At 48.4% G+C, this 13,375-nt stretch overlaps 1 protein-coding gene across 1 annotated transcript in view; it reads right to left on the reverse strand.

Annotated features, from left to right (window-relative positions):
- The window catches only part of LOC131082232 (collagen alpha-1(VII) chain-like), a 109,836-nt gene that overhangs the window by 88,769 nt on the left and 7,692 nt on the right, over positions 1-13,375 (reverse strand). The window contains exons 3-8 of the mRNA XM_058021932.1: positions 8,150-8,289; positions 6,261-6,435; positions 5,384-5,543; positions 4,623-4,716; positions 3,431-3,604; positions 1,792-1,952 (exon numbers count right to left, since the gene is read on the reverse strand). Of these exons, the coding sequence (XP_057877915.1) occupies positions 1,792-1,952; positions 3,431-3,604; positions 4,623-4,716; positions 5,384-5,543; positions 6,261-6,435; positions 8,150-8,225 (840 nt within the window). The 5' untranslated portion in view covers positions 8,226-8,289. The remainder of the gene's footprint in view (positions 1-1,791; positions 1,953-3,430; positions 3,605-4,622; positions 4,717-5,383; positions 5,544-6,260; positions 6,436-8,149; positions 8,290-13,375) is intronic.

Raw genomic sequence — 13,375 nt, forward strand, 5'->3', positions numbered from 1 at the left:
TATCTCAAATTCCTTTGAAGAAAATGAAGGGAAAACAACCAAGAAAGTTCCTTTTTAAGCTCAGAGAAGGAATTTTTGATGTAACCTGAGGGCAGGAGATGGAAACAGAAGTTCAGGATCTCATAATAACAGGGAAAACACAGAAGCTGCCAAGGATGATCATTCCAGTTAAATACAATTTTAATAATTAATACAATTAATAATCTCCACTTTAATAATTTAAGCTTTCATAGCTTTGTTCTATTATTAGGAATCAAAGCTTTTAGGGCAAGTATCTTGTGCCCTTCAGTTTTACTCCCAAACTTTGTGCTGTGTGGGATGAGCTGGAGCACACGGCAGCATCCCTCACACAAGGACATGGAAAATCCCAAAATCCACGGAGATCTCACCAAAATGAACAGCCTTGGCAGCAGGAGGAGCAGGAGATGCTGCCAGAGAGGCTGGATGGGATGGAGTGGTGGCACCATAAAGATAAGGAGAGGAAGGATTGGATATTGGGAAGGTTGGGTGCCACCTCTAAACCCAGCATGACCCCCCCAACACTGGGAGCTGGAACCAGCACTGGGAATGGTGGATCCATACCCATGGTGGATCTACAGCTTCACGTCAATCCTCAGGAATTCCTACCAATCCCACTGCGCCCAGGATGGCTGAGGTGTGACCTCCTAACTGGGCTGTGCCCCCAACATGGGATGACCCCACAACATTGGGAAAGGAAACCCAACATTGGGAACTAAAACCCAACATTGGGGATTGAAACTGGTGGATCCCATGGTGGATGCACATCTCCACTTCAGCCCTCAGGAATTCCTGCCAATCCCGCTGGCCCAGGATGGCTGAGGGATGTGGTGTCACCTCCTAACCAGGCTGTGCCCTCAACATGGGATGACTCCACAACACTGGGAACTGAAACTGGTGGATCCAATAGTGGATCCACACCTCCACTTCAACCTTCAGGAATTCCTACCAATCCCGCTGTCACCAGGACGGCTGTGGGACACGGAGTGACCTCCTAACTGTGCTGTGCCCTCAACATGGGATGAACACCCAACTTTGGGAACTGAAACTGGTGGATCTACACCCAGAATGGATCTATAGTTTCATGTCAATCCTCAGGAATTCCTGCCAATCCCACTGTGCCCAGGACAGTTGAGGGACATGGTGCCACCTCCTAACTGGGCTGTGCCCTCAACAGGGGATGACCCCACAACATTGGGAAAGGAAACCCAACACTGAGAACTGAAACTGGTGGATCCACACGTCCACTTCAGCCCTCAGGAATTCCTGCCAATCCCGCTGTGCCCAGGATGGCTGAGGGACGTGATGTGACCTCCTAACTGGGATGTGCCCTCCACACAGAATGAACCCCCAACTTTGGGAACTGAAACTGGTGGATCCCATGGTGGATCTACAGCTTCACTTCAACCCTCAGGAATTCCCACCAATTCCGTTGTGACCAGAATAGTTAGGGACATGGTGCCACCTCCTAACTGGGCTGTGGGATCAACATGGGACGACCCCATAACATTGGGAAAGGAAATCCAACATTGGGAACTGAACTCAACACTGAGAACTGAAACTGGCAGGTCCCATGGTGTATCGACACCTTCACTTCAACCCTCAGGAATTCCCACCAATTCTGCTGTGCCCAGGATGGCCGAAGGACATGGTGCCACCTCCTAACTAGGTTGTGCCCTCAACACGGAATGAACCCACAACTCTGGGAACTGAACCCCAACATTGGGAGCTGAACCCCAGCTGGTGCCCTGTGACGTGGGAACATGACCCTACCTGTCTCTGGTGCTCTGGCTCCAGCTGCCCCGGTGGCAGCGAGGGGTGGACATGGACATGGTACCCTGTCACCCTGCCCGTGGCTGCCACCCACGAGAGCCTCAGGGAGCTGTGGCTGTGCTCGCTGACACGCAGCTCCCGAGGGCCCAGGATCTGCTCAGCTGCAAGAACACAAAGGAAAGAGCTTGCATTGGATTCCACCACATGTGGAAGTTCATGGATGGAGTCAACACATCCCACACAGAGAAAGCCATGGGTGCCACTCAGGTTGGGAGCACAGGGACACCTGGGATCTGTTTCCAGACAGGAGATGATCCAGCAGGAGTTTTTTTGGCCAGTTTTTTGACAGCACAAAGCAGGAAACCAAAAGTTTTTTTGTTACACTTCCCCAGTGAACACCTGGTTAGTGCATGGGGCAGCAGCTCCTCCCTGCCCTGCACCTTCCCAACATTGGAGAAATCTGCCAGGAAGCTTGGACTCTCCGTGGAATGCCTCAGGAAGCCTGGATTTTCCATGGAATGTCACAGGGAACCCTGAAGTGCTGCAGAACCACAAAAGAAGCCCAAAAAACCAGAGACCCATTAAAGTCTCAGGTGAAGTTCTCCCCATTTCTACCCCAAGCTTTGAACTCAGCTTCTCCTGAGCTTGTGAGACAAGAAGGGGCAGGAATTCAGTGCCATCACATCTGGATTCACTGCAGGGTCAGGATCTCTTTGGAAATATATTTGGAGATCTTCTGGAAATCTCCTTCTGGAAATCTCCTTCTGGATCTTCAGCAGGGAATGGAGCTCTTCCTCAGACCTGAGCTGTGATGCCAGAATTCCCTGTGATGATCCCACAGCAAAATACCCCAAGGAGCAGAAATGCTGCTCCATCCCATTGCTGCTCCTTTTGTTTGATTGAGCATCAAAAAAACCAAAAAAAAAATCAAAAAATAGGGATATCAGGATCTGATATCCCTAAAAAAAATCAAAAAATAGGGATACCAGGATCTGATATGCCTAAAAAAAAATAGAGATACCAGGACCTGATATCCCTAAAAAAGAAATCAAAATATAGGGATACCAGGATATGGTATCCCTAAAAAAATGAAAAAAAATAAGGATACTAGGATCTGGTATCCCTAAAAAAAATTTATCAAAAAATAGAGACACCAGGATCTGGTATCCCTAAAACAAATCAAAAAATAGGGATACCAGGATCTGGTATCCCTAAAAAAATAATAAAAAAAAATAGGTATACCAGGATCTGATATCTCTAAAAAAAAAAAAAAAAATCAAAAAATAGGGATACCAGGACCCGATATCCCTAAAAAAGAAATCAAAATATAGGGATACCAGGATATGGTATCCCTAAAAAAGAAATCAAAATATAGGTATACCAGGATCTGGTATCTCTAAAAAAAAAAAATCAAAAACTAGGGATACCAGGACCTGGTATCCCCAAACAAACCATGGAGATGCAGCCACAAGAAAACCACCCAGGACCACAGTCCCCAAGCAGGAGCTGGTTGCTCCTCCGGGATCACCCAACCCCTCCAGCTCCCTCAGAGGGACGTGGGAAGTTCATCCCCATGGAAGCACAGCCAGGGGCTGCTTTGAGCAGATGGGAAGCAGGATCGGGGAGAACCCGGCCACACCTTGCACCCTGTGCCTGACAGGCCGTGGTGGCTCCGAGGCGGTGAAGCAGAGCCTCCGAGAGAGTTTGGGAGCCACATCTGGGAGCAGCTGGAAATCCTCCACGTAAAGCAGGTGCTCTGCAGTGGGATCTGAAGCAATCCTGCCCAACTCGTTCTTGTCAGCGTCCTTGATCCCTAGGGAGGGAAAGAGGATATCAAACACCACCCGTGGGGCAGGGCAGGCTTTGGGAAGGGGGAGCAACGTGCTGGGCTTTGAGTTTGATGCCAATTTTGGGTTGTGCTGCCAAGGAAAAGGAGGGAACAAGGAATGGAGCCTCAAGCTGGATGGGGGAAGCAGGGGAAGCCTCTTCCACCAGGGCAAAGAGGTCAGCATGTCTCCAGAGGTGTCATAGAGATGGTGTCAGTGCTGGTAATGGGCTGAGAGGTGGGAAAAAAAAGGAACAGGGCAGGATCTGGCCTTGTCCTTCCCATTGGGTACAGAGACATTCCTGTGCTGAGCAGACAACGGGATTTTGGGAGGCTGTTTGAAAATTCCAGGGCGTTCCTGTGGTTGAACGAAAAAAAGGGGGAACAACCCACCCAACAAACCAATCCTTCCCCAATTTCACCTCACGTTGGTTCAAATCGACCTGGTTGCTCTTTGTATTCAAACCTCACCCCCATTCCTGTCATTCCCTGAAATATTTGGGGAAGAGAAGGATTTGGCTGGTGGAATTTCACTCTTGGGTATGGGGGGAGCAGTGGAACCTTTTGTTGCTCAAGGAATTATTCTGAGAAACATTTTTGAGTCAATCTCTGAGTCCCATTAAGAGAGAACTTCAGAAGCAAAAACATTTTCAATTGCTTTTTTTCCCCTAAATGTCACATCAAAACATTTTGACTTTCGTGGAACCATTTACCAAACCCCTTCTGAATTTCCAAGTGGCTTTGACAGATATAAAACCTCAGATTCTCACTGAATAAACCAGTTTTTGACAACAACAAAAATATCCAAGAACACAACAATTTTCCTGGACTTGCAGGAAAGGCTGAGCTTAGGGATGGGAGCAGATTTTAGGAAAAGAGTGTTGAGAATCAGGAGTATTCCCCGAGGAAAAGAACCAGGGTTGGTCACACAGGAGAAGAACCAGGGTTGGTCACACAGGAGAAGAACCAGGGTTGGTCACACAGAGGATTTGGTGGCCACACGTACCCACAGCAAACACTGTCACCCCTCCATCCTGCAGGATCCGGGCTCCCTCTTCCACGGAATCGCTGGATTTCCTATCTGTGATCAGAACCACCACCTGCAAGGGTTGGGATAACAGCCAGGGAAGAAATGGGCTCGACTTCAGGAGGTCACAAAGGGAGCTGTGGGGTTTTGCATCCCTGAAATCCCTCTCTTGGAATGAAATCCTTCAAAAACCCCACACCTTGAGGAAGCTCCCATGGAATCATTGCCATGAGCTGCTCCCCTGAGGATCTTCTCTGCAGGGCCCTCCTGCCCTTGTGTCTCATCTCTGCTTGAGGCAGGAGCTCCAGGAGGAAATTCTGCCAGCACTGGGAGAGGATTCATCCCTACAAATCCTCATGATCATCTCTCAAAGGAGGATTAGGTTTGGACTGGATACTAGGAAAGAATTCTTCCCTGTGGAGAGGGACAACTTGCAAGGTCATGGAGTGATGGGGCAAAGTGGAAATGGCTTCCCACTGCCAGAGGGCAGGAATGGGTGGGATCTTGGGAATGAGAATTGGGCTGGAATTGCCCAAGCAGCTGTGGCTGCCCCTGCATCCCTGCAATGCCCAAGGTCAGGTTGGATGGTGTTTGGAGCAGCCTGGGATGGTGGAACGTGTCCCTGCCCATGGTAGAGGAGTGACACTGGATGGACTTTGAGTTCCCTTCTGACCTAAACCATTCCAGGATTCTGGGATGACCCATCTGCTCCTTGGACAACACCCCAGGAGCTCACCCACCTTTGCTGCCGCCTGTCTCAGGGTGTCCTGGTGGGCCAAGGCCTGAGCTGCAAAAGCCAGGGCTGAGCCTGTGTGGAGGCTGCTGCCTTTGGAGGAGAGATCCTGAGCTGCATCCAGCCATTCCCTGATGGTCACGAAATCCGTGAGTTCCACACTCATCCTGGGAATGGGAGAGGGGGGAATAAAGAGCAACGGGTGCACTGAAAGTGGCCATGACCAGCAATAAAGTTGACATTTAGTTTTTTTCCAGTTGCCCAGAGAAGCTGAGGCTGCCCCTGGATCCCTGGAAGTGTCCAAGGCCAGGCTGGACAGAGCTTGGAGCACCCTGGGATACGGGAAGGTGTCCCTGCCCATGAGAACTGGGATAAAATGCTCTTTAAGGTCCCTTCCCACCCAAACCATTCCATGGATTCAACTCATCCCAGAAAATTCTCCTCACAGTGGTCAGGGGAGCGCAGGGAACAAGCCCCAGACCCTGGTACCACAATCCAGGATCTAAAACTTGCAATTTGAGTGTTAAACCCATCCCTCCTGCCCTGAACTTGGAATTTGAGTGTGAAACCCATCCTTCCTGCCCTCAAATTGGAATTTGAGTGTTAAACCCATCCCTCCTGCCCTGAACTTGGAATTTGAGTGTTAAAATCATCCTTCCTTCCCTGAACTTGGAATTTGGGTGTTAAACCCACCCTTCCTATCCTGAACTTGGAATTTCAGTGTTAAACCCATCCTTCCTGACCTGAACGAATTCCCTGTGTCCAAGCACCTCTGGGTGACTCTGCTGAGGGTTCATCTCTTGCTCAGAGGTTCCCCAGAGCTGCAGAAGCTCCATCCATGAGCTGGACCCCAGGAGAGGCTGGAGGAGGAGGCTCAGACCCACCTTGGTGTCTCCCCGTACAGAGCCAGGCCCAGCTGGACCCCTCCTGCTCCCGTCTCGAAGGATCTGGCCACGCTCCCGATGAAATCCTGGAGCAGCCGGGAGCTCTCCTTCCCTGTGCTTCCCTCCGAGTGCCCCACCAGGAACAGGATCTCAGCCACCTCTGCTGTCCTGCAGGCTGGGGGACAAGAGGGACAGGGAGTGAGGGACAATCCCAGAGCCACCCGAATTCCCAGGACACCAAAGGGGAGGAGATGGAGAGACCATGTTTAGGTGTTTCCCAGAGCGTTGTGTTCCCCTCAATTCCCTCTTAATTCTTCATTTGAATGTTCTGACCCAGGAGAAGCTTCTCATCCAGAGATGCCCCATCCTGGGAAGTTTCCAAGGCCAGGAAGAACTTGGGATAGTGGAAGGTCCCTGTCCATGGCAGAGCTTCCTCCATCCATCCTGATTTTTGAGAGTCTTCCTCACCCCACCCTCATTTGCATCTGGGGATAATGAGGAGGAAAACAACAAATATGGGATTCCAAAGGGTGAGATTTTCCAAAAATGGTGGTTTTGCCCTTTCCCCTATAAACGTGACAATCCCAGCTCATTCTGGGGGCTTTTCTTTTTTTTTTTTTTTTTTTTTTTGGGCAAAAATTTCCCAAAACCTTGGAATTCCTGCTTGGATCAGGCACCCGGAGCTATCATGGGAGACGTGGGATGTTAAAGATATTTGGATTGGTACCTTCTGGAGGAAATCCCACCCTGGACAGCTCTATCAATCACAGGGGGATAGGATGGGAGTTGGAATTTTCCATGAACATCCTGCTCCATCCATCATGGATGATGCCAGAGACATTTCCAAACTTTGATTTATTGCCCCACTCCCAGCCCGGAATTAAACAGCACCAGAGTTGAGTTTCTTGGTTAATTGATGGACAGCAGCTTAATTAAGCTAATTTCCGAGCTGATGCTGAAGATTCCATTAACTCCTTGTTGAATTTAACGGGTTTAGATGGATCTGCACCTCCAAACCTGGGGGCTGTTGGAAAAAGGAGGATCCCACCCAGCCTGGGACAATTCTGGGAGCTCTGGGGGATGCTCCCAAGGATCTTCCCCACCTGAGACCAAAAAATACATCCATGAGGCTCTTCCCTGGAATTCCTTTTCCTCCTGCTTTTTGGATCCAGCCCCTCATCCCCCAAAGCTCTTTGCGAGCCTGCATGGAGCTGGGGAGGTGAATCCTTGTGCCATCCCCACTCCCTAAAAAGCAGGAGAAGGATTCAAGGCTTCCTTGAGGATTTTCCTCTCCCATTTCCTGTGTGGTGGCTGGAACCAGGTCTTGGAATTCAGAGGGGATTTGTTTTCCCTTTCTCCCCACTTTCCTCTGGAGCAGAGACAGGACAATGAGCAGAGCCCTGATTTCTCCATGAATCACCAGAGCAGGAATTCAGGCCTGAATTCAATCCCAGAGCAGGAATTCAAGCCTGAATTCAATCCCAGTTCCAGGCCTGAATTCAATCCCAGAGCAGGAATTCAGGCCTGAATTCAATCCCAGATCCAGGCCTGAATTCAATCCCAGAGCAGGAATTCAGGCCCTGAATTCCCCATAGGATCTTCTCTGCAGGGCCCTCCTGCCCTTGTGTCTCATCTCTGCTTGGGGCAGGAGCTCCAGGAGGAAATTCCTGCCAGCACAAGGAGAGGATTCATCCCTGCAAGTCCTGAATTCCTTTGGAGGTGCTCCATTATCCACACCATCCCAACCTAAGAGGGTCCTGAGCAGGAATTAAAGGCCCCACAGCTCCACCCTGACAGATCCATGCGTGGTTTCAGGAAAATCTGCTTGGAAAAGGGATTTTCCTCCCCAAAATGTCCCTGTGGTGACCCCGGTGTCACTTGTCACTCACCTTCATGAGCAGCCCCAGCTCGGAATGGCCCCGTGGCCAGGGCCAGGACAAGGATCTGGATCTGGGCACACAACATTTCCCTTGGGAAGCAGCTCCTGGGAATCCTTGGAAGCCAGCACAGAGCCTGGAGAGCCCCTCACCTGCAGAGGGAAAGAGGTTGGAGCTGGGCCCACCTGAGGGTGACACTCCCACCCACCCTCAGCGCCAGGAAAAGCTTTTCTCCTGCTGAAAAGGCTCCTCCTGGCTTGGAAAACTGGGATTGAAATCCATAAATCCTTGAATTCCTTCATTTCTTTGCTAATGCTGAGAGTTCAGCTTTGCTCCTCCTTCCCCAACATCCACCAGAGGCAATAAAGCCCAAATGGAATATTGGTGGTGGGATAAAGGCAGGGAAAACTTCACATTTCAATTAATCCATGAGAAAAGGCCAGGAAAATCAGGAATCAGCTGCATCCAACCCTGATCTCCAGGCTCCTAAATCCAGGATGGACTTCCTTGAGGATGCAGCCCACCATGCCACAGGAGTCTGGAATTTTGGTGATTGCTGGTGGTTTAATGACTCCCCAGAGCTGCTGCAGAATTCCCCCTCTGGAAAACAGGGAATTCTCCCTGTGGAGCAGAAATGGTGCTGCCAAAAGGAATTTTATTCTTTTTTAATGGGCAATCAAAAGTTCTTCTCCTGCTGTGAACTTCACCTGTTCTCAGGGAAGTGTGGACAACTTCCAAGGTGGAAATTATGGATTCAGAGAGAAAAAAAACAACTCAATGGCTTCATCCAGCTTCACTCTTTTCCAGGGATTTCAATAATTTCCAATTAACACCAGGGATTAATGAGAATAAGGAGTCCCTCTAAGACTCCTGTGACAATGAATGTCCAAGGAGTTTGGGATGGAGAATTTCAGCTTGGAAGCATCCAGGGGAAAAGCAGGAAAACACCTAGTGAGCCTGGGAATGACATCCACACCCTCCTCTCCTCCATCCTGCTCCATAGTGACTCCCCACAAATCAGATTTTCACATTAAAAACACCTTTATAAGCCAATTTTAGAGGCTTTTCCAAGCAGAAAATTCCAGCTAGGGTTTCTTGGGAAGACCATCTCCAGGCAGAACCTTCCTCCCTCTCCAAGAAGAATTTGAGGGAAAAAAATGTTGGATTTGCCCGTGCAGCTGCTGCAAACAGCAAGGGAGGGGTTTGGTGCCCTGAGCTCCAATTCCTGCAAGAAATCCCAGGAGAGGAGGGAAGGTTTGGGGTGGGTGACTCCAAATGGGAATTTTGTTGGGAATCACCACTCATCAGGTGGATTCGTGGAATAAAGAATGGGATATCTGCAGTTTTGTCATCCTGCCGCCGTGTGGGACATACGGGGGGTGACGTTTGTTCATCTGTTTTCCCTTAAAAAAGGTGGAATGGGATTACACATTCTCAAAAAGGGAATATCTCCAGGAAAGCAGGATCCATGGCCAAGGAGAGGTGGGGATTTGTGGGAAAATCGTTGGGTTTGAAGGAGGTGGGGGTTGAAAAAGGGTTGGAAAGTGATGGATGAGGAGATTGAGTGCCTGGCTGGCAGCCAGGGCTGTGCCGCTCCGGTTCCTCCAGCTGGAACTTTTCCAGTTAATTCACACTTCCAAGTGCTCCTGGGGGAAACAGGAGATGGGACAAAGGAAACAAAGATCCCAGAGGTTCTAAATCCCCTGCTCTCGGGGTCTCTGCTGGTCACAGTGACCCCAGATGTGTCACAAAGCCTCTTTTCCCAGTCTGGCACTCAAAGAAGGAGTCAGAGCTCTTCAGTTCTCATTCTCAAGGTTGTTCATTGTTCCTTATCTATAAAATTTTTTCTCCTGCCCTGCCAAGGTTTGCTCAGCAGGACAGTTCCAGGCACTCTGCCTGCCCCAGGGTGGTGTTATCTTTTTATACTAAAAACTACGTGTACAATATTTACAACGATTTTCCAATGGCTACCACCTATGTCAGACAGTGAGCTTCTACTCTAAACCAATCCAAAAGTGCCAACATCACCCAGAAGATGGAGGCCAAAAACAAGAAGGAGAAAGACTGGACATGCCCAGATCCCTCCATGTTGCCTCCTGAACCCCCATTCTAAAAACCCCAAAAAATCCATTTTTCGTCCTGTTATAAATTCACTATCATTCTACTTAAACTTTCATGGCTTGTAATTCTTCATATAAGGTTGATAATTGTTTTTCCCAAGGGCTCAATCAAAGTCACAGGGGTCTTGGGCTCTGTGCCAAGGTCTCTGAGCCCTCCAGGGCAGCCAGAGGAATTCCCTGGGTTCCCACACCCTGGGAGCCTCCAGGGTTTGGGGCAGGGGAAATCCTGCCAGCAGGAATGTGCTGCTGTTTCCCTGGCTCCAGATTCAATTTTGCTGGAACAAAGACATGGAAGGAGGCAGCAAGGAGAGTTTGGGGATGGAATTCCCAATTCCCATCTTCTGACCCAACGTCCCATGGCCAGGTAGGCATTGGATGGGCTTTAGAGTCCCTTCCAACACAAACCCCTGCGTGATTCCCTGATTTCTGGGCAGGGAATGGGAGAGGCTGATCCAGAGGCACCCCCTGCCCAGTTAGGAACAGATTCCCCAGGCCCTGAGCTGGAGCCAAGGGTCTGAACCCAAATCTCTGACTTTTCCCAATAATTTCATTCTTCATTACACGGGAAGGTGAGGCCTGAGGTGAGAACATCCCAGAGCTTCGGCACCACCTGCAGATCCCAAATCCCAAAGAGTCACACTCCATCCATCCATCCATCCATCCATCCATCCATCCATCCATCCATCCATCCATCCATCCATCCATCCATCCCCTGGGTTTTCCCACTCCCAGAAAAGCCATGCTGGGGAAAACTGAGTGATCCCCAAAAAGGACCAAATGACATCCAAAAAGTATCAAGTGACACCGAAAAATCCAGCGACACCCAAAAAGAATAAAATGACACCCAAAACCTCAATGATTCTAAAAATCCAGTGATCTCAAAAAGGACCAAATGACACCCAAAAATCCAGTGACACCCAAAAAGAACCAAATGACACCCAAAAATCCAGTGATCTCCAAAATGACCAAACGACACCCAAAAAGGACTGAATGACACCCAAAATACCAGTAAACCCAAAATTACAGTGATCCCAAAAAGGACAAAAATCCAGCGATCCCAAAAATCCAGTAACACGCAAAAAGGACTGAATGACACCCAAAAATCCAGGCATCCCAAAAAATGACCAAATGACATCCAAAAAGGACTAAATTACATCCAAAATTCCAGTGATCCTCAACATGACCAAATAACACCCAAACCCCCAGTGACCCCCAAAATGACCAAATGACATCCAGAAAGGATCAAACGACACCCAAAAAGGATCAAATGACTTCCAAACCCCCAATGATCCTAAAAATCCAGTGATCCCAAAAATCCAGTAACACCCAAAAAGAGGCAAATGACACCCAAAATCCAGTGATCCCCAAAAGGACTAAATGACACCCAAAAAGGAGTAAATGATGCCCAAAACCCCGTAATTCCAGTGACACCCAGAAATAATAAAATGATAGCAAAAAATCCCAAAAAGGACCAAGTGACACCCAAAAATCCAGTGATCCCAAAATTACAGTGACACCCAAAAAGGACCAAGTGACACCCAAAAATCCAGTGATCCCAAAATTACGGTGACACCCAAAAAGGACCAAGTGACACCCAAAAATCCAGTGATCCCAAAATTACGGTGACACCCAAAAAGGACCAAATGACACCCAAATCCCCAGTGATCCTAAAATTCCAGTGATCCCAAAAATCCAGTAACACCCAAAAAGAAGCAAATGACACCCAAAAATCCAGTGATCTCAAAATTGACCAAACGACACCTAAAAATACAGTGACCCCAAAATTCCATTGACACCCAGAAAGAAGAAAATGACACCCAAACCCCAAGTGATCCCAAAATTCCAGTGATCCCCAAAAGGACCAGATGACACCCAAAAATCCAGTGATCCCAAAAATTTTCAAGCAACACTAAAAAATCAAGTGACATCCAAAAAAGACCAAATAATGCCCAAAAACCTAGCGACCCTAAAATTCCAGTGATCCCCAAAAAGGACCAAATGACACCCAAACGCCCAGTGATCCTAAAGATCCAGTGATCCCAAAAATCCAGTGACACCCAAAAAGGACCAAATGACACCCAAAAATCCAGCGATCCCAATAATGGCCAAATGGCACCCAGAAAGGACCAAATGACACCCAAAAATTCAGTGATCCCAAAAATGCAGTAACACCCAAAAAGGACTGAATGACACCCAAAATTCCAGTGATCCCAAAAAGGACCAAATATGCCCAAAAACCCAGTGATCCCAAAAATTCCAGTGATCCCCAGAATGACCAAATGACACACAAAAATTCAGTGATCTCAAAAACGACCAAATGACATCCAAACAGTACAAAATGACACCCCAAAGTCCAGTGATCCCCAAAATGACCAAGTGACACCCAAAAAGAAGCAAATGACACCCAAAACCCCAGGGATCCCAAAAACTCAGTAACACCGAAAAATGACCAAATGACAACCAAAAATCCAGTGATCCCAAAAATGACCAAGTGACATCAAAAGGGACTAAATGACACCCAAATGATCCTAAAATTCCAGTGATCCCAAAAGTCCAGTGACACCCAAAAAGGACTGAATGACACCCAAAAATCCAGCGATCCCAATAATGACCAAATGGCACCCAGAAAGGACCAAATGACACCCAAAATTCCAGTGATTCCAAAAATCCAGTGACACCCAAAAAGGACCAAGTGACACCCAAAAATCCAGGGATCCCAAAAATTCAGTGACACCCAAAAAGGACCAAGTGACACCCAAAATTCCAGTGATCCCAAAAATTCAGTGACACCCAAAAAGGACCAAATGACACCCAAAATTCCAGTGATCCCAAACATCCAGTGACACGACACCTAAAAAGGACCAAAAGATGATCAAAAATCCAGGGATCCAGTGATCCCAAAATTCCAGTGACACTTAACAAGGAGCAAAACCCCAGTGATCCCAAAATTCCAGTGACACCCAAAGAGGACTAAATGCCACCCAAAAGAGCCAGGACGTGTCCCCATATCCCTGTGCCAACCCTCCAAACAGAACCTCCAGCCCTTCCCGAGGATCCTTGGAGCTGCAGGAAAATTGGGAACCCCCAACATTCCCTGTCCCATTCCTGGTGCAGTGAC

The sequence above is a fragment of the Melospiza georgiana genome, chromosome 4 (assembly GCF_028018845.1).
Source record: "Melospiza georgiana isolate bMelGeo1 chromosome 4, bMelGeo1.pri, whole genome shotgun sequence".
NCBI classification, from domain to species: domain Eukaryota; kingdom Metazoa; phylum Chordata; class Aves; order Passeriformes; family Passerellidae; genus Melospiza; species Melospiza georgiana.